At 44.5% G+C, this 22,473-nt stretch overlaps 1 protein-coding gene across 1 annotated transcript in view; it reads left to right on the forward strand.

The window, feature by feature from the left end:
- HTRA1 (HtrA serine peptidase 1) overlaps positions 1-22,473 on the forward strand; it is a 79,244-nt gene that overhangs the window by 36,984 nt on the left and 19,787 nt on the right. Inside the window, exons 2-3 of the mRNA XM_038758604.1 lie at positions 8,883-8,982; positions 9,690-9,894. Coding sequence (XP_038614532.1) covers positions 8,883-8,982; positions 9,690-9,894 — 305 coding nt within the window. The remainder of the gene's footprint in view (positions 1-8,882; positions 8,983-9,689; positions 9,895-22,473) is intronic.

The following is a 22,473-nucleotide window of genomic DNA, read 5'->3' on the forward strand; positions in this document are numbered from 1 at the left end:
GATGAGTTGAGGACAATGCCAAAGTTACGGGTTTGTGAGACAGGGAGGATAATGGTGTTGTCTGCAGTGATGGGGTAAACAGGGAGGCAAGGATTAGGGTGGGAAGATAAGGATAAGATAATTTGAAGTGTTGGCAGTACATCCAAGTAGAAGCTTCATGGGTCAGTGGAAAGTACGGGCTTGGGAGTCAGAGATCATGGGTTCTAATCCTGGCTCCAACACCTGTCTGCTGTGTGACTGGGCAAGTCACTTAACTTCTCTGTGCCTCAATTACCTCATCTGTAAAATGGGGATTAAGACTGTGAGCCCCATGTGGGACGACCTAATCACCTCATATCCCCCCTAGTGCTTAGAACAGTGCTTCGCACATAGTAAGTGCTTAACAAATACCATCATTATTATTAGTAGTATATGTTATATATATTATATACGTTATATTATTGAAGGCAAGAGAAAATGCAAGATTGCAGGGAAGGAGAGAGGTCAGGGCTGGTGATGTAGACTTGGAAATCATCTGCATAGAGGTGGTAATTGAAGACTTAAATGTGAATGAGTTCTCCAAGGGAGTGGGTTTGGACGGAGAATAGAAGGGGACCTAGAATTGAGCACTGAGGGACTCCTACTGTCAGAGGGTGAGAGGCAGAGGAGGAGCCAGTAAAAGAGACTGAGAAGGAGGGAGGTGAAGCAAGGGAGGACAGTGTCAGTGAAGCCAAGATTGGATAAAGTTTCAAGGACACTGCAGTGTCAAAGGCTGCTGAGATGTATAGGGACATTAGGATGGAGTAGAGGCTGTCAGAAGAACGTCATTGGTTACCTTAGAGAAGGCTGTTTCTGTGTAGTGAAGGGGGCGGAAGCAAGAATGGAGGAGATCTGGGAGAGAATTGGGGGATAGGAAGTGGTGACAGTGCAGCAGTGTGTGTAAACAACTCAAGAAGTCTGAAAACAATAGGAGGTAGATGGGACTTTAACTGGAGAGAGCTATGGGGAAGGCATTTTTAGGAGAAGGAATACATAAACTTGTTTGAAATCAGTAGGGTAGAATAATAATGGTATTTGTTAAGCGCTTATTATGTGCAAAGCACTGTTATAAGTGCTGGGGAGGTTATAAAGTCATCAGGTTGTCCCCATGGGGGGGCTCACAGTTTTTATCCCCATTTTACAGATGAGGTAACTGAGGCACAGAGAAGTTAAATGACTTGCCCAAAGTCACACAGCTGACAGGTGGCAGAGCCGGAATTTGAACCCATGACCTCTGACTCCAAAGCCCAGGCTCTTTCCACTGAGCCACGCTGCCTCTTCAATGGTAGAAGCCATTGGAGGGTGGACAGTTGATGATAGTGGTCAAGGAGGGAAGAAGGAAGGGGGTGATTGTTACAAAAAGGTATGCAGGGATGGGGTCAGAAGCACAGGTGGAGCAGGTTGGTTTACAGAAGAGATGAGAAATTTAATCTTGAGATACTGCAGGAAATAAAGGGTGAGTTGAAGAGGGCAGAGGAGGATGGAATTGGAAAGGGTAGCAGGGGAGATTTTAGGGAGATCATGCCTGATCGTTTCAGTTTTGTTGCTGAAGTATGTGGCCAGGTCATTAATTCAATCATATTTACTTTCTGTGTGCAAAGCACTGTACTAAGCGCTTGGGAAGTACAAGTCGGCTACATATAGGGATGGTCCCTACCCAACAATGGGCTCACAGTCTAGAAGGGGGAGACAGACAACAAAACAAAACATGTAGGCAGGTGTCAAAATCGTCAGAACAAATAGAATTGTAGCTATATGTACATCATTAACAAAGTAAATAGAATAGTAAATATGTACAAGTAAAATAAATAGAATAATAAATCTGTACAAATATAGACAAGTGCGGTGGGGAGGGTGTCACCCGTCGTCTGGAGATGGGTTCGTTCAGTAATCAGCGTGGCGAGAGAGAGAGGTCATTAAGGGAAAGAGATGGTGGGGGGACAGGGGAACCAGCATGGCATAGTGGATAGGCCCTGGAGGTCATAAGATCATGGGTTCCAATTCCGACTCCACCACTGTCTGCTATGTGACTTTGGTCAAGTCACTTCACTTCTCTGTGCCTCACTTACCTCATCTGTAGAATGGGGATTGAGACTGTGAGCCCCACAAAGGACAGGTACTGTGTCCAGTTAGATTTGCTTGTATCCATCCCAGCTCTGATACCAGTGCCTGGTACATAGTAAGTGCTTAACAAATACCATCATCATTATTGTTGTTGTTATAATCATTAGGAGGTTTGAAAAGAGAATTAAATGTCTGGAACAGCTGCCGGGGGCAGTGGATTTGAAAGTGAATTAGGAAGGAGAAGTACTGTTTTTGGGCAGTGGAGAGGGCCGAATTGAAGCATGTAAGAATAAATTTAAGGTGGACAAGGTCAGAGAGATGTCTGGATTTCCTCCAACAGCACTCCACAGCTCAGAAACAGGAGCGGACGAAATGTACTGTGGAGGTGATCCAGGGATGAGACTGGCAGAGGGAGTTCAGTTCAGTGGATAGTTTGGTGTAGAGTGTGTCAATGTGTGTACCAGGAGAAGGTAGCTTGAGTATGGAGACCAAATAGGGTAGGATGGATGTAGAATACAGGAGGGGGTCAAAAGAACAGAGGTCTTTGGGTGGGGTGGGGCAGAACAGATTTACAGGGGGAGGGTGTATGGAAAGAGAGCAGGTGAGGAGGTTGTGATCAGTTAGAGGAATTTCGGAATTGGTGAGCGAGAGATTGAACAGTTACTGGAGATTATAAAATCAAGTGCGAGCCCAAGTTGGTGAGTATGTAAGGTGAGGTGGAGCATGAGGTCATTGGAATAGAGGAGTGAGAGGAGGTGGACTCTAGAAAGATCATCGGGGACATCCACATGAATCCTGATGTCCCCAAGAATCAATTTAGGGATGGAGAATGAGGGAAGGAATGTGAGAAAGGGATCAAAATGGTTCAAATAATTGGAGGTGGGGCGGTAGATGATGTGACTGGTAGTTGAAATGGTGGTAAAGGGGAATGATATGGGCTTCAAAGGAAGGGAAAGAGGCATTGGGGAGTGAGAATAATGATAATTGTAGTATCTGTTAAGTGCTTACAATGTGCCAGGCACTGTACTGAGTTCTGAGGTGGATGGAAGGTAAAACATGACATTTTAGAAAAATAATCTAGGTGTCAGAGTGAAGTACGGATTGGAGAGAGGAGAAGCTAGAGGCTGGGAGACAGGGAGGAGACTGACGCAGTAGTCTACCTGGGATAAAAGATAGATGTGCCTAGACTAGGGAGATGATCATACGGATGAAGAAGAATGGGAAGATCCAAGAAATGTTGTAGAGGGGAAACCTTCAGGATTTAAAGAATGAGGGAAGAGTCAAGGAAAGTGCCAATGAGAAGAATGGTGATCTAGTGGAAAGGGAATGGGCCTAGACAGAGCGCCTGTGTTGTAATCTGGTGGAGAGAGAGCACAGGCATGGGAGTCAGAAGGACTTGGGCTTTAATCCCAATTCTATCCATTGCTTGCTGTGTGACCTTGGGCAAGTCATCTAACATTTCTGTGCCTCGGTTTCCTCAACTGTAAAATGGAGATTCCTGTTCTCCGTCCTATTTAGACCTTGAGCCTCATGTGGGACAGTGACTGTGTCCAACCTAATGAACTTGTACTACTCCGGGGCTTTGGACAGTGTTTGATATATAGCGCTTAATAAATACCATTAAAAAAAATCCTGGCTCTGCCCCTTGCCTGCTGTGTGACCTTGGGAAAGTCACTTACCGCATTGGTATAATCACTCATCCTATCTCGCCTGGATGACTGCATCAGCCTCCTTGCTGACCTCCCAGCCTCCTGTCTCTCCCCACTCCAGTCCATACTTTTTTTAAAAAATAGCATTTATTAAGCGCTTACTATGTGCAAAGCACTATTCTAAGTGCTGTAGAGGTTACAAGGTGATCAGTTTGTCTCACGTGGGGCTCACAGTCCTAATCCCCATTTTACAGATGAGGTAACTGAGGCACAGAGAAGTTAAGTGACTTGCCCGAAGTCACACAGCTGACAATTGGCAGAGCTAAGATTTGAACCCATGACCTCTGACTCCAAAGCCCGTGCTCTTTCCACTGAGCCATGCTGCATCTCTATTTCGCTCTGCTGCCCAGATCATTTTGCTACAGAAATGTTCAGGCTAAGTTTCCCCACTCCTCAGAAACCTCCAGTGGTTGCCCATCCACCTTGGCATCAAACAGAAACTCCTCATCATTGACTTCAAAGCATTCAATCACCTTGCCCCCTCCTATCTCATCTCCTGCTCTCCTCCTCCAACCCAGCCCTCACACTTTAGTACTATAATGCTAATCTTCTCACTGTGCCTTGATCTTGTCTATGTTGCCACCTCCACTGGCCTGGAATGCCCACCCCCTTCAAAGCCTTATTGAGGACACATCTCCTCTAAGAGGCCTTCCCTAAGGCCCCTTTTCCTCTTCTCCCACTCCCTTCTGAGTCATCCTGACTTGCTCCCTTTGTTCTTCCCCACTCCCAGCCCCACAGCACTTATGTACATATATGTAATTTATGTTAATGTATGTCTCCCCCTCTAGACTGTAAACTCACTGTGGTCAGGGAATGTGTCTGTTGTTATATCTAACTCACCCAAGCACTTAGTACAGTGCTTTGCACACAGAAAGCACTCAGTAAATTGGATTGAATGGGTATGAATGGACTTCTCAGTACCTCAGTTTCCTCATCTATTTAAGGGAGATTCAATACCTCTTCTCCTTCCTGTTTTAACTTTGAGACCCATGTGGATAGAGACCACGTTCAACCGGATTAGTGAGGGGGAGAATGTCTGAGGGGGAAGATGAGGAGTTTGGTCTTGAAAGTGTTGAGCTTAACAAGCATCCTTGTGGCTGCTTATCCTGAAGGCAAGAGGAAAGGTGAGAAGTCCGGGCTTGAAGGGTAGATTTGGGAATTACCACGTGGAGGTGAGAGTTGAAGACCTGTATTCCCCAAGCGAATGAGGGCAGAGTGCGAAGAGAAGGAAGGAGCATGGCCTAATGGATAGAGCATGGGCCTTATAGTTCTAGTCCCGCCTCTGCCACTCGTCTGTTCTGTGACCTTGAGCAAGTCACTTCACTTCTCTGTGCCTCAGTTCCCTAATCTGTAAAATGGGGATTAATGCCCCTTGTGGGACAGTGACTGTGTCCAACCTGATTACCTTATATCTACCCCAGCACTTAGAAGAATGCCTGTCACGTAGTAAGTGCTTAATAAATATTATTAAAAATGAGAGAAGGGGGCCCAGACCTGAGCCTTGAGGGACACCCCAAGTTAGGGATTGAGAGGTGGGGGAAGAGCCAGGGATAAAGACAGAGAAGAAACAGCCCAATTCTTGATCACCATGGGCATGTTTCAAAGTCAGTGTGCCGCCTCCTGGAACCCTCTAGTGATTGTAGAGAGCGTGCATTGATCTCACATCAGTCAATCAATCAGTGGTATTTATTGAGCACTTCCTGTGTGTGCAGGGCACTGTACTAATCCCTTGGAATAATACAGTACAACAGAGATGGTAGACAACATTCCCTGCCCTCAAAAGAACTACAGTCTAGTTGGTGGGGGTGGTGGGAGAACATACATTCACCACTCTTGTTGCTATAATGGGTTAATTTAGATTTAGGCATGCAAAATTGAAGTCATTTAGTCAGGCATTGGCAACGAGCTAATTCAGGAAATGTAGAAATGTATGCAGACGTTAGGTTTAATGTTGTATAACCGAAGAAGATTTTTCAAATGATCTCTGGCCTTCATGGAATTAACTCCTTTCAAGTTTGCAATTAAAATTCCTAGGGAAGTAGAATCGAGGATAATATCTTCTTAAGTTTACAAATATCTTTGAATTAATGACTTGCTTTGGGGATAACGGCTTAGTTAGCATTGCTGACTGAAGGCCTAATTCCACCCCAGAGAGTCCAAATGATCGGTGCAATGAGGCAACTCAGAGGCAGAAAGCCAAGCAATGTAAACAGCTTGAGTCTGTCAATCTCCCTCTTTAGATTGAAAGCTCCCTGAAGACAAGGACTATGTCTGACTCTTTTGTGCTCTCTTGAGGGCTTAGTATACTGCTGTACACTTGGAAGGCCCTTAATGAATGCTATTAATTGTTTGATTGATTGACTGAGAGAAAGAAGGCCATGACTCCGCTGTTGCAGAAATCAGTTTTTTGAGCCGTCGCGAAGGCCTTGTTTATTGGTCTTTCGTCTGTTTCGAGACAGTGTTTGACTAGACTATCATTTACCTAGGCCAGATCTTGGCACATAGCACTTTCCAAACACCTTAAACATTATTATTGTGAGTAGGCTGAAGTGCATCCATGATTTGAATGTGGTTGGCCGTTTACTAGTTTGTTTAGCTGGGTTTAGTGCCAATTTGCTCCTGGGACAAAGTGAAAGAAACATGTCAGTTCTGCTTCTTGGGATAAAAGCTTTTGGCAGAGGGGGGAAATCCCCCTGGTGTCTATGAAGAAGAGGGTAGAACTTGGAAAAGAAGGAAGCTCCTGAATTTTGGAGCCCTGCACGGTGAAAATGAGCCAAAGTGAAAGCGACACAGAGTTTAGTTCCTAAATGCAGCTATTCATTCCCTTTGTTCCTGTCCCTTCCTGGGGAAAAAGCTGCTCATTGGGAGTCAAGTTTCAGCACTTTGGGAGATGCATTCATGTTGCTAGGCTACCACAGTGAACCGTTCATTTCCTTACTGAAGATCTGAAAGGGTACATATATTTTCAGTGGGTCACATCCATCAGGCAGGGTCTGATCAGCATGGCCTAGTAGATAAAACGCAGGACTGGTAGTTAGAAGGACCTGGGTTCTAACGCCGGCTCAGCCGTGTGTTGGCTGTGTGACCCTGGGCAAGTCACTTGGCTTCTCTGTGCCTCAGTTACCTCATCTGTTAAATGGGGATTAAGACTGTGAGCCCCATGTGGGACAGGGAGTGTGTCCAACCTGATAAGTTTGTTTCTACCCAGCTTTTATTACAGTGCCTGGCACATAGTAAACACCTAACCAATACCATTAAAAACAATCAGCCCCTGTACCCTGGAGAGTTTATTTCTGCCCCTGATGCAGCTGCAGTAGGGGTGTATTGGTGAAGCAGCTAACATCTTTTTTCACAGCTTCTGAGTGAAGAATGTAATTCTGCTCTCAGAATTAGGCGGGCCAGTCAGAAGTGCATGTGGGTCTCGTTGTTGTCCCCAAAAGCCCAGTATTGGATGGAGCTCCAAATTAGCCCTTGTCAGGACGGTCTCCTTCAATTAGGGCCACACTCAAATACTAGGGGACACCCTGTGTTCCCAAGTAACTGGGAAAGTGGAGAAGAAGGAAGGTGAATGGGAGGGAAAAGACCCCTCCCTTGGCTTTGCCCTTTCCTTCTCCCTATATAATAATAGTAATAATGGCATTTATTAAGGGCTTACTATGTGCAAAGCACTGTTCTAAGTGCTGGGGAGGTTACAAGGTGATCAGCTTGTCCCACGGGGGGCTCACAGTCAATCCCCATTTTACAGATGAGGCAACTGAGGCACAGAGAAGTTAAGTGACTTGCCCAAAGTCACACAGGTGACAGTTGGCAGAGCTGGGATTTGAACCCATGACCTCTGACTCCAAAGCCCAGGCCCTTTCCATTGATCCATGCTGCTTCTCACCAGCCATCCTGTCCCTGGACCCTGACTCTACTGCTCCGGCCAACACCATCACCTCTTGGTTCTGCATTTCCCTTCTCTCGTCATGGACCAAATTCCTGGTTTCTCCTGCCCATGCTGCTTCAGGAGGGAGGAATGCCTAAGCTAAGCAGGGACCTGTGCGTTTCCGAGTTTATGATTTTAGAGAAGTTGTTGGGACGCAGCATGGCTTAGAAAATAGAGCACGGGCTTAGGAGTCAGAAGGTCATGGGTTCTAATCCCAGCTCCACCACTTGTCCGCTGTGCGGCTTTGGGCAAGTCACTTAACTTGATGATAATGATGATGATGGCATTTATTAAGCGCTTATGTGCAAAGCACTGTCTATGCGCTGGGAAGGTTACAAGGCGATCAGGTCCCACGGGGGGCTCACAGTCTTAATCCCCGTTTTACAGATGAGGGAACTGAGGCACAGAGAAGTTAAGTGACTTGCCTCAAGTCACACAGCGACAGTTGGCGGAGCTGGGATTTGAACCCATGACTTCTGACTCCACAGCCCGTGCTCTTTGTGCCTCAGTTACCTCATCTGTAAAATGGGGATTAAGACTATGAGCCCCATGTGGGGTATGGACTGTGTCCAACGTGATTTGCTTTCATCCACCCCAGCACTTAGTACAGCATCTGGCGCATAGTAAGCACTTAACAAATACCATCATTATTATTATTATTATTATTATTATTATTATTATTATTATTATTATTATTATTATTATTATTATTATTGAGAGTTGAGCTCCCATTTCCCTAGTGGCCATAGTGGGTCTGCAAGCTCTTGCTCTTAATTTGGTGTGTAAACGGAGATGGAGAAGGCAGTGCTGTGCCTTGTGATTAAGTTGAACAGATTCTCTGAGCATGTTATCGAGGCACATGTTTCCATGCTCCTCAAGAGCTGGAAAGTTGGTTTGGGGATTTGGGAATTGTGGCTCTCTTTCCTCTTTAGACAGTGAGCACCATGTGGGAAAAGGAATGTCAGACCTGACTATCTTGTATCTACCCCAGCACTTAGAACAGTGCTTAACAAATATAACAATAATGATAATAATGATAATGGTGATAATAATAATTTAAAAATCCTTCACCCAGAGACCTCCCTGCTGCCGACTTTGTGTTCCTGAATTTAGCTAACGTTTTTCTCCTTTGATTGTGATGACGATTTTTCTGCTTCCATTTCCAGGCCAAGAGGATCCCAATAGTTTGCGACATAAATACAACTTCATCGCTGATGTTGTGGAGAAAATAGCACCCGCTGTGGTTCACATTGAATTGTTTCGCAAGTAAAGACAGCATCCCCTCTTCCGAGCTGACAACCCACGGGGAATGAATAGCATTTCAGTCAAGAAAATGTTTCATTTTAGTTGTCCTTAAGATAAGAAAATCCTTAAGTGTGATTGAACTTAGTTTCAGTAACTTCATGACAACCGTCTGAAATTCCTTCTTTCAAAGATTTTCTGGATGACCTGGCCAAATTATAAAGTTCTGTTTCCATGGCCTTAATTTTCCATTGAAGTCCTAGGGATTGTTTCTGGTTGGATGTTTTCCTTAGCTGGTTCCTTGAAAAATGGGGCAGGAGGGGTGCTGGGGTATATTCCTTTCCCTTCGAAAGACCAGCACATCTGTGTCAAGTTTAGTTGATGACAGTATTTTATAAAGTAGATAGAAGTTGAAATGAACACCTTAAATATTTGGATTGCCATGGTTACCCGATGTATGTCGAGGACCCGGGGGTCTATATTAAACAGTTTGAATAAGCAGACTGTGTCCAATCTGATTATCTTGAATCTACCCCAGGGCTTAGCACGGTGCTTAAAAAATACCATAATTATTATTAAGCATTTGTCTTAATGATGACCTTCCTCAGTCGGTCAGTCCTGCATTTATGAATAGCTCACTGGGGGATGGGTCGTGTGGGAAGTAGCGAGGAAGGAGAAGAAACAATCCCTACGCTGGAGGAACTTAGATCTTGGGTTCTTTCCGTTCTCAGGCTTCCTTTCACCAAGAGGGAGGTTCCCGTGGCCAGCGGCTCCGGGTTCATCGTCTCAGAAGACGGACTGATTGTTACGAATGCCCACGTAGTGACCAATAAGCACCGAGTTAAAGTGGAGCTAAAGAACGGAGCCACATACGAAGCCAAAATCAAAGATGTCGATGAGAAGGCTGACATTGCCTTAATCAAAATAGATCATCAGGTGAGTGGCTTTCCCGGGCGATTGAAGCTGGGCCCATTTCCTCTCCAAGAGGTACAAGGTTCATCCAAATGCTTATCATAGCCCAGCTTGATTACTGTAGCAGCCTCCTCCCTGGTCTCCCTGCCTCTGGTCTCTCCCCTTTCCAGTCCATACTTCATCCTGCTGCTCAGGTTATCTTTTTGCACAAAATCTGCATATTGTTCTGCACAGCTCTACACTCCTCAAAACACTCCAATGGTTGCTCATTCTTCATTCATTCAATCGGGTTTATTGAGCGCTTACTGTGTGCAAAGCACTGTACTAAGCGCTTGGGAGAGTACAATATAGCAACACACCGATACATTCCCTGCCCACAACAAGCAGGGAAGAGCAGTCTAGAGGGGAAGACAGACATTAATACAAATAAATAGTTTGATAAATAAATAGATTACAGATCTATACAGATATTTACTTACATTCTTTGGAGATGGGAGGGAGGATGAATGAAGGAACAAATAAGTGGCGCAGAAGGGAACGGGAGAACAGGAGAGGAGGGCTTAGTCAGGGGAAGGCTTCTTGGAGGAGATGTGCCTTCAATAAAATTTTGAAGTGGGGGAAAGGAATTATCTGTCAGATATGAGGAGGGAGGGCCAGAGGCAGGATGTGGGCGAGAGGTTGGTGGCAAGATAGACGAAATTGAGGTACAGTGAGAAGGTTAGCAGTAGAGGAACGAAGCGTGGGAGCTGTATTGTAGTAGGAGAGTAGTGAGGTGAGGTAGGAGGGGGCAAGGTGATTAAGTGCTTCTTCACTTCAAGCAGAAACGCCTGGCTCTAAGACTCAATCAACTCCCTCCCACCTACTTACCACTTTCTTCTCTTACTTCATCCCAGCTCATACTCTCCCTTCTCCGCAAGCTCTTACTCTCTACTTTTCCTTCTCAGACTCCTGACTCACCCCTTCCTTCTACCTGGAACACTCTCCAGCTTTAAATCCATCCCAGACTACAACTCTCATCTCATTCAAAGCCCTTCTGAAATCTCACCTCCCCCAGGAGGTTTTCCCCAGTTAATTTTTATTCTTTTTGGGTCAATCCAAGCAATCAGTCAGTGTTATCTTTTGAGCCCTTTTTGTGTGCAGGCACTATACTAAGCCCTTGAGAGAGAATGATAGAGTTGGTAGGAAGAGAAGCAGCGTGACTTGGTGTCAAGAGCCTGGGCTTGGGAGTCGGAGGTCATGGGTTCTAATCCCGGCTCTGCAACTTGTCAGCTGTGTGACCTTGGGCAAGTCACTTAACTCCTCTGGGCCTCAGTACCTCACCTGTAAAACGGGGATGAAGACTGTGAGCCCCACGTGGGACAACCTGATACCTTGTATCTACTCCAGCGCTTAGAACAGTGCTTGGCACGTAGTAAGTGCTTAACAAATACCAACATTATTATTATTTATTATTAAATGATCCCTGCCTTAAGGGAACTTACAATCTCGGTGAGGGAGACAGATAATAAAATAAATCACAGTTAAGGGAAGAAACTGAGTATGAGGCTAGGTGCCAAGTGAGTTGTTGTTGGAGTGAGTTGGAATAAGTACCAAAATGCTCAGGGGGTACAGAGTTAAGTGCATGCACTATGCAGAAGGCAGGGAGACCAGGGTGGGGAGATGAGGTGCTGTTTGTGATCCTGATGAGAAGCAGTGTGGCCAAGTGGAAAGAGATGCTCCTGAGAGTCAGAGGACCTGGATTCTAATTCTGGTTCTGCTCATTACCTGCTGTGTGACCTTGGGCAGATTACTTAACTTCTCTGTGCCTCAGTTTCAAGAATCTATACAATGGGGACTCAATGCCTCCTCCTCCCTACTACTTCCTACTTGTCATCTGTCTCCCCCTTGTAGACTGTGAGCCTGCTGTTGGGTAGGGACTGTCTCTGGATGTTGCCAACTTGTACTTCCCAAGCAGTTAGTACAGTGCTGTGCACACAGTAAGCGCTCAATAAATACGATTGAATGAATGAATGTATATGGTTTTTTTCCCCAAAATTTCTTGTTAAACAGAATCCAGTCATTTTTTTATAGTCACCTAGTGGAAAAGTTGAAACCCTAAAATAAGTCTTAGATGATTATTGCCTAATCTTTTAAATTCATCAAGCTATTCTTCCCACTCCATCCAAATATAGTCGTAAACAAATACAGATCAAGTCTAACAAATTATCTGGACAATTCCAGGCAGAAAATGTCCTCATTAGCCTTAATTGTCTGAATATTTCAAGTGAAATTGTTTGTATGACTTGCACTAGTGGATAATCCAGGCTGAACAGAATATGAATAATTAGTATAGATTTGAGCTACACTACTAGGGTCTTCAGGGTCATAAAGACCCTTTAGAGAAAAAAGGCAGGCATAGATTTCTCAAGACAGGGGTTGAGTCTTTGGCCTATTACTCTGTTCCGGAATTTACAAGAATATTGTGGGTGCTCAAAAGATATGAATGATGAAAGCTGGATTATGGGATGGCTCCAAGCCTTAGTGCCTGCTCACCAAGTTAGTTCGGTTTGAAAGTCAGAAATAGGGTCATTTTCTCCTTCTCTTCACCAAACATCAGATGAAGGAGAATATTTTCAGGTTGTTTGCCAAGATGTAAACTAAACTCTAGTGCCGGTTCTGGCGTGTTCAGGCAGGATCTGGAAGAGATAAACAGACGAAGCTTTGCATCATGTTTCCGTTCTGCTGTTGCTGCCCATAAGGGTTTAGTCACTACCCTAGCATGCACGCTATTCGCCATGTGTTTCTGGCCAGAGAAAGACCGCTGAAAATACTGTGGCTTTTCCGAGTGGAATGGGAAATGAAAGGGGGTTATTAGATTGCAGGCAGGCACCAACATGATGGGCTCGTTGGGTTTTCTGTTGCCGATAGTTGTTTCGATGCTAGTGCTCATTCCTTGGCTCTGGCTTTGGAAGTTTCATGATCGATCTGGAGTTAATGCAAGCCGTGCTGGGCCGCAAGAAGTATAATGTGATTCCACTTTGAGGACTTCTCACCGTTTAGCTGGTAAACTCCTTGTGGGCAGGAAAAGTGTCTACCAACTCTGTTTTACTCTCCCAAGTCAGTGCTTTGCACACTGTCAATGCATACAATTGATGGGTAGCTCTGAGAGGCTTAACAAAGCAATATGGCCTAGTAGAAGGAACCCAGGACTGGGGTTCAAGAGAACTGGGTTCTAATCTTTCATTAATTGTCATATTTATGACTGTGTGCAGAACACTGTACTCAATTCTTGAGAGAGTACAATATAACAATAAGCAGTCACATTCCCTGCCTACAGTGAGCTTACAATCTAGAGGGAGAGACAGACATTAATATAAATAAATCAACCTGTCTCCACCCCATGCTTGCTATGTGACTTTTGCCTAATCACTTAAATTCTCTGTGCCTCAGTTTCCTCATCTGTCAAATGGGGATTAAATACTTGTTCTCACTCCTTGGTACACTGTCAGCCCCATCGTGGGACAGGAACAGTGTCTGATCTGATTGTGTAGTATATATCCCAATACTTAGAACAGTGCTTGGCATGAGCCCACTGTTGGGTAGGGACTGTCTCTATATGTTGCCAATTTGTACTTCCCAAGCGCTTAGTACAGTGCTCTGCACATAGTAAGCGCTCAATAAATACGATTGATGATGATGATGATGATGTAGTAAATGCTTAACAAATATCATAATTATGGTGATTATTATTATTAGAACCCATTGAGAGGACACACCCACATATTCCATTGGTCACATTCAACCACATATTCAATCCATCACTGAATCATGTCGGTTTGACCTTCAAAGCATCACTAAAATCTGCCCTTTCCTTGCCATCCAAAATGCAACCACAGTAATCCAATCACTTATCCTATCCCAGCTTGATTACTGCATCAGCATCCTTGCTGACCCCCTCCAGTCAGCTGTCTCTCCCACTCCAGTCCATACTTCACTCTGCTGCCCTGGTCATTTTTCTACAAAAGTGTTCAGGCTCTGTTTCCCCACTCCTCAAAAACCTCTAGTGTCCATACTCTTCCACATCAAACAAAAGCTCCTCACCATTGGCTTTAAAGCACTCAATCACCTTGCGTCCTCATACTTCACCTCATAACTCTCCAGCTATAACCCAGCCTGCACACTTTGCTCTTCTAAACGCTAACCTTCTCACTGTACCTCGATCTCACCACCAACCTCTCACCCATATCCTACCTCTGGCCTGGACCACCCTCCCTCCTCATATCCGACCGACGCTTACTCTCCCCTGGCCTTCAAAGCCTTACTGAAGGCACATCTCCTCCAAAGAGGCCTTCCCTGATTAAGCTCTTTTTTCCTTCTCTTCCACTCCCTTCTGCATCACCCTGACTTGCTCCCTTTATTCATCTCCCCTCCCAGCCCCACAGAACTTATGTATCTGTAATTTATTTATACTAATATCTCCCCCTCTAGACTGTAAGATCACTGTGGGAAGGGCATGTGTCTGTTATACTGTGCTGTCCCGATTGCTTATTACAATGCTCTGCACACAGAAAGCCTTCAATAGATACGATTGACTGACAAACAACACTGGGAGAACCGGCAAAGTCTAGTGAAAAGAGCATGGGCCTGGGTCCTAATCTCCGTAACACCACACACTCTGCTGTGTGACCTTGGGCAGATCACATAACTGCTCTGGGCCTTTAACCTCACATGTCAAATGGGGATTTAAATCTTCCTCCCTCCAACTTCGATTGTGAGCCCCATATGAAACAAGGACTATGGTCCATCCTGATTATCTTTTATCTTCCCCAGTGCTTAGTACAGTGCCTGGCACATAATAAGCACTTATCAAAAAGCACTTAGTAAAAAAACAAAAGAACAATGGTGTGGTTGGTGAATTGGGTGTGCATTTGGGGCTATGACCAGGAAAGTGTGAGTGTGTAGGTTGGCCCATTAGGGGCCAAACACTGAGCCAAGGAATGTGTATGTTGAGTAATCCCTTCCAAACAAGGTTTTGTCCTGGGCCACAGAGGCGTCTCCAAGCTCAGGAAGCCCCCATCGCCAGGATTGTTTCCAACAAAACCAGACAGGCTCTTGAAACTATAGCATAGGGAAAAGCCTTCATTGGCAGAGACGAGCTAGATGACTAACACATTCTGCTTAATCCCATTTTCCCCCTCTGTAATTTCAATTACAAGAACTTCCATTAATAACGTGGCCATTCCCATTGTCAAATGCACCCATCCTGATGCTTTAAATTATGTGTGGACATATGGCTTTTCACTTTCTCATTTTTTCCCCTCCTTTAACCCTGACCTGGTATATATCCTTTTTGGGTGATGTCATAGGGTGCTAGAAGACATTCTTTAGGAGCAGTTTGCACTTGGAGTAAAACTGCTCCATTCTCTTGCTGCTTATTAAGACTATTTTTTTTAACATGGAAAGCAAAGTTTCATCATTTACCTCACTGCTACTTCCTGTCTGCAGACCTGACGACATTGCGCCTTAGGTGACCCAGGGTCATGAGTAATGTCAGACTAAATTCTTTCCCAAGTTATGAAATGAGTTTCTCGTAGTAGAGTTGGCCCGTACAGCCATTGCAAGGACCCAAACAGCTAGAGTTTGAACTAAGTAGAGGCAGCATTTCTTGTTTGCAGGTAAACATGGTAAGAGCAGCTTTGAGACCAGTCCTGTTTCTCTTCAAATATAAAAGTGTTTCCAAAAGTATTTCTCTATGATTCATTTGTTATCTCTGTAGAACATGATTAATATTTATTAGAAATCTTCCAATAGACTTTGATGCCTCTCTGGACTATGTGGTCGTTATGGGCAAGGAACGTGTCTGTTCCCTGTTGGATTGTACTCTCCCAAGCGCTTAGTACAGTGCTCAGCACATAGTAAGTGCTCAGTAAATACCATTGATTGCTTTTACCTATGCAAATGGAAAGGGGCAGAGAAGAGTTAGGCTGGAACTAGGTTTAGTAGACTGTGCTGCTAATTTACTTCAGGGAAGCAGCGTGGCTCAGTGGAAAGAGCACGGGCTTTGGAGTCCGAGGTCATGGGTTCAAATCCCAGCTCCACCGCTTGTCAGCTGTGTGACTTTGGACAAGTCACTTCACTTCTCTGGACCTCAGTTACCTCATCTGTAAAATGGGGATTAAGACTGTGAGCCCCCCCATGGGACAACCTGATCACCTTGTAACCTCCCCAGCGCTTAGAACAGTGCTTTGCACATAGTAAGCGCTTAATAAATGCCATTATTATTATCAGCATCTCTAGAGGAGATCTCCAGCCTCTTCTCAAAAGCTACCCCCCCATACACATCGAACCCCATTCCTTCTCACCTTTTCAAAACTCTCGCCCCGTCCCCTTTACCCTCCCTAACAGCCATCTTCAACCATTCGTTTTCCAATGGCTTCTTCCCCCTCTTCAACGTGCCCATGGCTCCTTCCAGTTATTGCCCCATCTCCCTCCTACCATTCTCCAAACTCCTTGACTGAGTTATCTACACCGCTGTCTCAGATTCCACTCCCCCAATTCCCTCCTTGATCCCCTCCAATCTGGCTTCCACCCTCTTCACACCACAGAAACCACCCTTTCAAAGGTCACCAATGATCTCCTTCTTGCCAAATTCAATGGCCTTTACTCCATCCTAATCCTCTACATCTCAGCTGCCTGCGGCACCGTGGACCACTCCCTTCTCCTGGAAACGTTATCCAACCCTAGCTTCACTGACTCAGTTCTCTCCTGGTTCTCCTCTTATCGCTCTGGCCGTTCATTCTCAATCTCCTTTATCGTCTCCTTCCCTGCGTCCCACCCTCTAACTGTGGGGGTCCCTCAAGGTTCAGTTCTCGGTTCCATTCTATTCTCCATCTACACCCACTCCCTTGAAGAGCTCATTCACTCCCCTGGCTTGAAGTACCACCCCATGCAGATGATAGCCAAATCTACATCTCCAACCCTGATCTCTATCCCTTTCTGCAGTCTGGCATCTCCTCCTGCCTTCAAGGTACCTCTACTTGGATGTCCTCCCATCACCTCAAATTTAACATGTCCAAAACAGAGCTCCTTATCTTCCCACCCAAACCCTGACCTCCCCTTGACTTTCCCATCACTGTAGATGGCACCACCATCCTTCCTCACAAGCCTGTAACATAGATATTTTCCTTGACTCCTCTCTTCATTCAACCCACATATTAAATCCTCACTAAATCCTGGTCCCAACTTCACGGCATCGCTAAAATCCACCCTTTACTCTCCATCCAAATTGTTGCGATGTTAATACAATCCCACATCCTATCCTGCTTGGATTACTGCATCAGCCTCCTTGCTGACCTCCCTGCTTCCTGTCTCTCCCCACTCCTGTCCATACTTGATTCTGCTGCCCAGATCATTTTTCTACAGAAACGTTCAGAACGTGTCACTCTGCTCCTCAGAAAACTCCAGTGGTTGCCCATCCACCTCTGCATCAAACAAAGACTCCTCACCATTGTCTTTAAAGCACTCCATCACCTTGTCCCCTCCTATCTCATCTCGCTTCTCTCCTTCTACAACCCAGTCCTCACACTTCGCTCCTCTAGCGTGAACCTTCTCGCCTGTGCCTCGATTTCGCCTGTCTCACCGTCAACCCCTAGCCCACGTCCTCCTTCTGGCCTGGAATGCCCTCCCTCCTCAAATCTGACAGACAATTACTCTCCCCTCCTTCAGAGTCTTAATGAAGGTACATCTCCTCCAAGAGGCCTTTCCAGACTAAGCCCCACTTTTCTTCATCTCCCACTCCCTTTTGTGTTGCTCTGATTTGCTCTTTTGCTCTGCACACAGTAAGTGTTCAATAAATAAGATTGAATGGAGTGATTGAACGTGTGTCAGGGCCCTGCAAAATTGATTAGCCCTGTAGTCCCTGTGAGAGCTAATCCGGTATGGGGGTACTGACTAGGCAGGGTCTCAGAGTGGGTATAGCAGAGTCCTTGTAAGGAATGACTTTGAAGGATGTTTCTACTGAGAGATACTGACATCACACACAGTACGCTTTCAGGGCTTTTCCAGGGGGCCTGAATCTCAGGAGGAGCTGGCTTAGCAGAAATAGCATTTTTATCTGTTTTTTCACAGAATCCAAGATGGAATTTAAATATATTGTGGAAGTTAATGCTCTCGTTTCTTCGTCCATTCTTCCTCCATTCACACAAAACAGAACCTTCCCTTCATCTTTCCTCCCTACTTCTCTCTCCCTTTCTCTCTCTGTCCATTCCTTGCTCCCCTCTTTCCTCTGACAACTCTTCTTGCCCCACCCACCTCCTTACTGACATGGCCTCCGCTCTATGTATGTTGTAGATTTGGACTCAAGCAGACCATGCTGATATAGTTAGGCTTCTCTAACAGCATTTGTTTCCTATAGTTTTATGGGGAAATCAATATTTCATTAGATAATGTAATCCAGGCAGAGTGGAAAGCAATTTCCTTTGCCACAAATAAAACCTTTGTCCAGAGGTATAAGTCGAAGGAGATTGTTTTAATATTCCAAATTCTTTCAGAATGGAGAAGTATTCACAAAATTTTCAGAACTGGAACGTCTTTGTGCTCTTTGGCCCCTTTACAGGAAACTTGTTAATTATTAAGGGAACATTTTAGTTCTGTTTTCTCCTTAATATGGTAATGCCTCTTTCAGTTTTTCATTCTGGCACCCTCTATTCAGAGCGATGGATTCAGACCATTATTTATAGTGATGGCAAAGCTGTCCCCAGAACTCTTGGAGAGCTCTGCTGCACAGGCCATTGCAATAAAATCTGAATTTCCGAGTACCTCACAAGAAAATCTCCTGATCCCTTTCTACTTAAGTAAAATTGAGATTAGAACTGCCAGTTGCTTTGCAGCATAAATCAAAGTGAGAACACGGTCTTCTCATTGCTGGGTAATGTAGCTGCAGACCTCTTTCTGCAAACTCAGGCTCTGTCATTGTGCCATCTGAAGATTACCTCACTCCTCTCAAAGGCACGGAGTGGGTTTCTTTTGATATTAATGTGTGTACCTCAGATCTTGTGTTTCAGTATATTTACTGTTTTCTCATGAGTTAAGCCCTCAGCTTTCCACAAATATTGCTTTGAGCTAGGTCATTTGGGGACAAATTTATTATTGGATTTCAACTTTCTTTTAGTACATATATATATATATATATATATATATATATATATATGTACTGTGTTTTCTTTCCAGCTAATACTTTGGGTGCTGCTTTGAATAGTTTAAGGTCTATACTGGTTTCTGGTTAGACCTTCTTTTTTTATCATCCATTTTACCGATTCTAAAAGTGAAATCCTGATAATCTGCCTTGAGATTGCCTCTCACCCTGGCAAGTTAAGACAGGTCACACTTTTCTTTTTATTAATTTGGGCTTCCCCTGGTTTGGGAGGTGTCAAAGACTGGAAGAGGTGGAGGGGAGAGGTGGGAAATCTGAGCTGTGAACCAGAAAACAGAGCTGCTTTACTTGTCCTCTAGACTGTAAGCTTATAGTGGGCAGGGTATGTGTCTGTTATATTGTTATCTTGTACTCTCCCAAGTGCTTAGTACAGCGCTCTGCACACATATATGATTAAGTGACTGACTGTATTCCTGTATTTACAAAACCTTGCCACCTAGAGCCCTATAAAGCTGAATTTCTTTGGCCTTTATGAGGGGTCACTGCTGAGTGTCATCTCTGCTAGGCCTACCTGGATATGTTGCTCTGGAAGCAGAACATGCATGGCTTCTTTTGGACGATCCTGTCAGACTTGCCCCATCGGTTTGTCCAAAAATGGTGCACACACACTGTCAGTCAGAAACATGGCTATAGGTTTCAAAGAAAGAAGAGCAAGGCATTGTCTAGACTGTTAAGCTCCTTGTAACAGGTGGAGAACACGTTTACCATCTCTGTTGTTTTGTATCTCTGTTGTTTTGTACTCAACCAAGTGTTCAATTCAGTGCTCTGCATACAATGAGCATTCAATAAATGCCATTTATTGATTTCTTGTCCTGGCTTGAGGGTCCAACACTCAGACAGCAGAAAAAGAAGAGGATAAAATCCCTCAGATGCAGTACATGTTACAGGGAAAAGTTGAACTCTGAGTGAGCACACTGTTGGGTAGGGACCGTCTCTATATGTTGCCAACTTGCACTTCCCAAGCGCTTAGTACAGTGCTCTGTACACAGTAAGCGCTCAATAAATATGATTGAATGAATGAATGAATGTATGAATGAATGAATGAATAGAGATGTTGGAGACCCTTTGTGAGCATTGTCAGTTGTACACTTATTCCTCCTTTCCCTGGGCCAGGCACAATTTGGTTCCCAAACCTGAAATGAGGGTCTGAAGTTTTACAGGCAGTTTAAATTAATGATAATTGTGGTATTCGTTAAATGCTTATTGTGTGCCAAGCACTATACTAAGCGCTGGGGTCGATGCAAAATAATCAGGTCCCACATGAAGCTTACTGTCTAAGTAGGAGGGATGACAGGTATTGAATCCCCATTTGCATCCCCATTTGTGAAGCAGCATGGCTTAGTGGAAGGAGCCCGGGCTTGGGAGTCAGAAGTCATGGGTTCCAGTCCCGGCTCTGCCACTTGTCAGCTGTGTGACCTTGGGCAAGTCACTTAACTTCTCCGTGCCTCAGTTACCTCATCTGTAAAACGGGGATGAAGACTGTGAGCCTCACGTGGGATGACCTGATTACCTTATATCTACCCTGGCACTTAGTGCTTACATAGTAAGCACTTAACAAATACCAACATTATTATTTGCTGTTGAGGAAACCGAAGCTGGGAGAAGTTAAGCGACTTGCCCTAGGTCCTACAAAAGACAAGTGATGGAGCCGGGAATAGAACCCAGGTCCTGTGACTCTCAGGCCTGTGCTTTATCTACGAGGGTACACTGCTTCTTTAATTGGAGAGCTGTGCAGTCCAACAGAAACACAGAATAGTCTTTGCCCCATTAAAGTTTGAGCACCATGAGGTCAGGACAACTGTCTGGCTTATATTGTTCTCTCCAAATTAATCAGTGGTATTTATTGGGTGCTTACTATGTGCAGAACACTCTCAAACTCCTAAAAGAGTTTTGCATACAGCAACCACTTACTGTTGAGTGAACAAACATATGGTTTGGGTCTCAGTTCCAGCAAAGGTAAAGCTAAGGTGGAGTTAAACAAGCCAAAGGACTCCCAGATTTGGCATCCTGGTCGGGGCTAGGGAGGATCTAGTTGCATTGAAACCCACACCACCCCATGGGCACTAGGATTTTGCTTAAGAATGTTTACTTTGGGGATTTACATTATGCCCAGTGACTCTTTTTAAATCCTTAAGTATTTCTTAGAATTTGAAAGAGATGAATGAAGCTTCACTTTTCCAGGCAGACAGTCAGGCAGCAGTTTCAGACTAAATCATTGGTGGACAGCCCCTATAGATGAATTGTTGAAGTGCTGAATCCTCCAGGGATTTTTCCAAGGAGTTGTTCTGCTTCTGGAAAATTTGTGCATAAGGCACATATGCTCCACAAGACTGCCTAATGTTGCTTACAGAGGAGCATTTTTTTAAGAAAATGAAAGGTTAGCGTAACTGTTTCCAGAAGACATGTTGATTCACACAGATGAGTTCTAGCCAATCCATGTAGAATTAGACTTCTAAACGGCTCTCAGCCTTTGCAGGCCCAGGCTGGAAAACTCAGGCCAGTGAAAATGAGCGGGCCGTGTGAGTGTCAGCGTTGGATTTCAGCGTTCTCCTCCTGTGGCCAGATGGAGATTCAGCAACAAAAAATAGCGGCATGACTCAGAGCACTGAGAATGGATGGGCAGAAAAACAACTTGCTTCAAACACTGCATTTTTTCCCTCTGGATATGGGGAGTTATTTGTTTACCTTAGTTTTTGCTCTTCCCTTTATGAAACTTGGAAAAGAAAAGCTTTCAGGATAAAACTTCTGTAGAGGTGGAAGCTGTGTGGCCTAGTCGCAAGAGCACGGGTTTGGGGGTCAGAGGATGGGGGTTCTAATTCCATGCTCTACCACTTGTCTGCTGTGTGACCTTTGGCAAGTCACTTCACTTCTTTATGCCTCAGTTTCCTCAACTGTAAAATGGTTATTAAGAGCGTGAGCCCCATGTGGACAGGGACTGTGTCCAACTTGATTACTTTGGATCTGCCTCAGCACTTAGAACAGTGCTTGGCACATAGCAATTAACAAATACCATAATTATCATTATTATTATTATTATAAAGCAATCATGATTGGTAAGGCAGAACTCAGGGCAGCTAATGAAATTTGTAAAAAATAATCCCTGAAATTTCATCTTTGTCTTTTGAAAAAGTAATAATTAATCCTGATAGATTTGGGAGACACGATCCCTCCCCAGAAGTTTATGGCCTAGTGGAAGAGCTTAAAATAGAAAAAGATGGAGCCATGAGATTTTTACATGCTTTAACTTTATCTCTGCCTCCAATTACATTTTTTAAAAGTTTTCAAAATTTACCATGTACTCTTGTTGCTTTGTTAAATACACTTTGTCAGTGAAAGTGTTAAGCAAGTTGATTTGAAAATCCATCCTCATTCTCCCCCCTGGTCCATTTTAATTGATATTTGGAGTTGAATTG

This window comes from Tachyglossus aculeatus, chromosome 16 (assembly GCF_015852505.1).
Source record: "Tachyglossus aculeatus isolate mTacAcu1 chromosome 16, mTacAcu1.pri, whole genome shotgun sequence".
In the NCBI taxonomy this organism is placed as follows: Eukaryota; Metazoa; Chordata; class Mammalia; order Monotremata; family Tachyglossidae; genus Tachyglossus; species Tachyglossus aculeatus.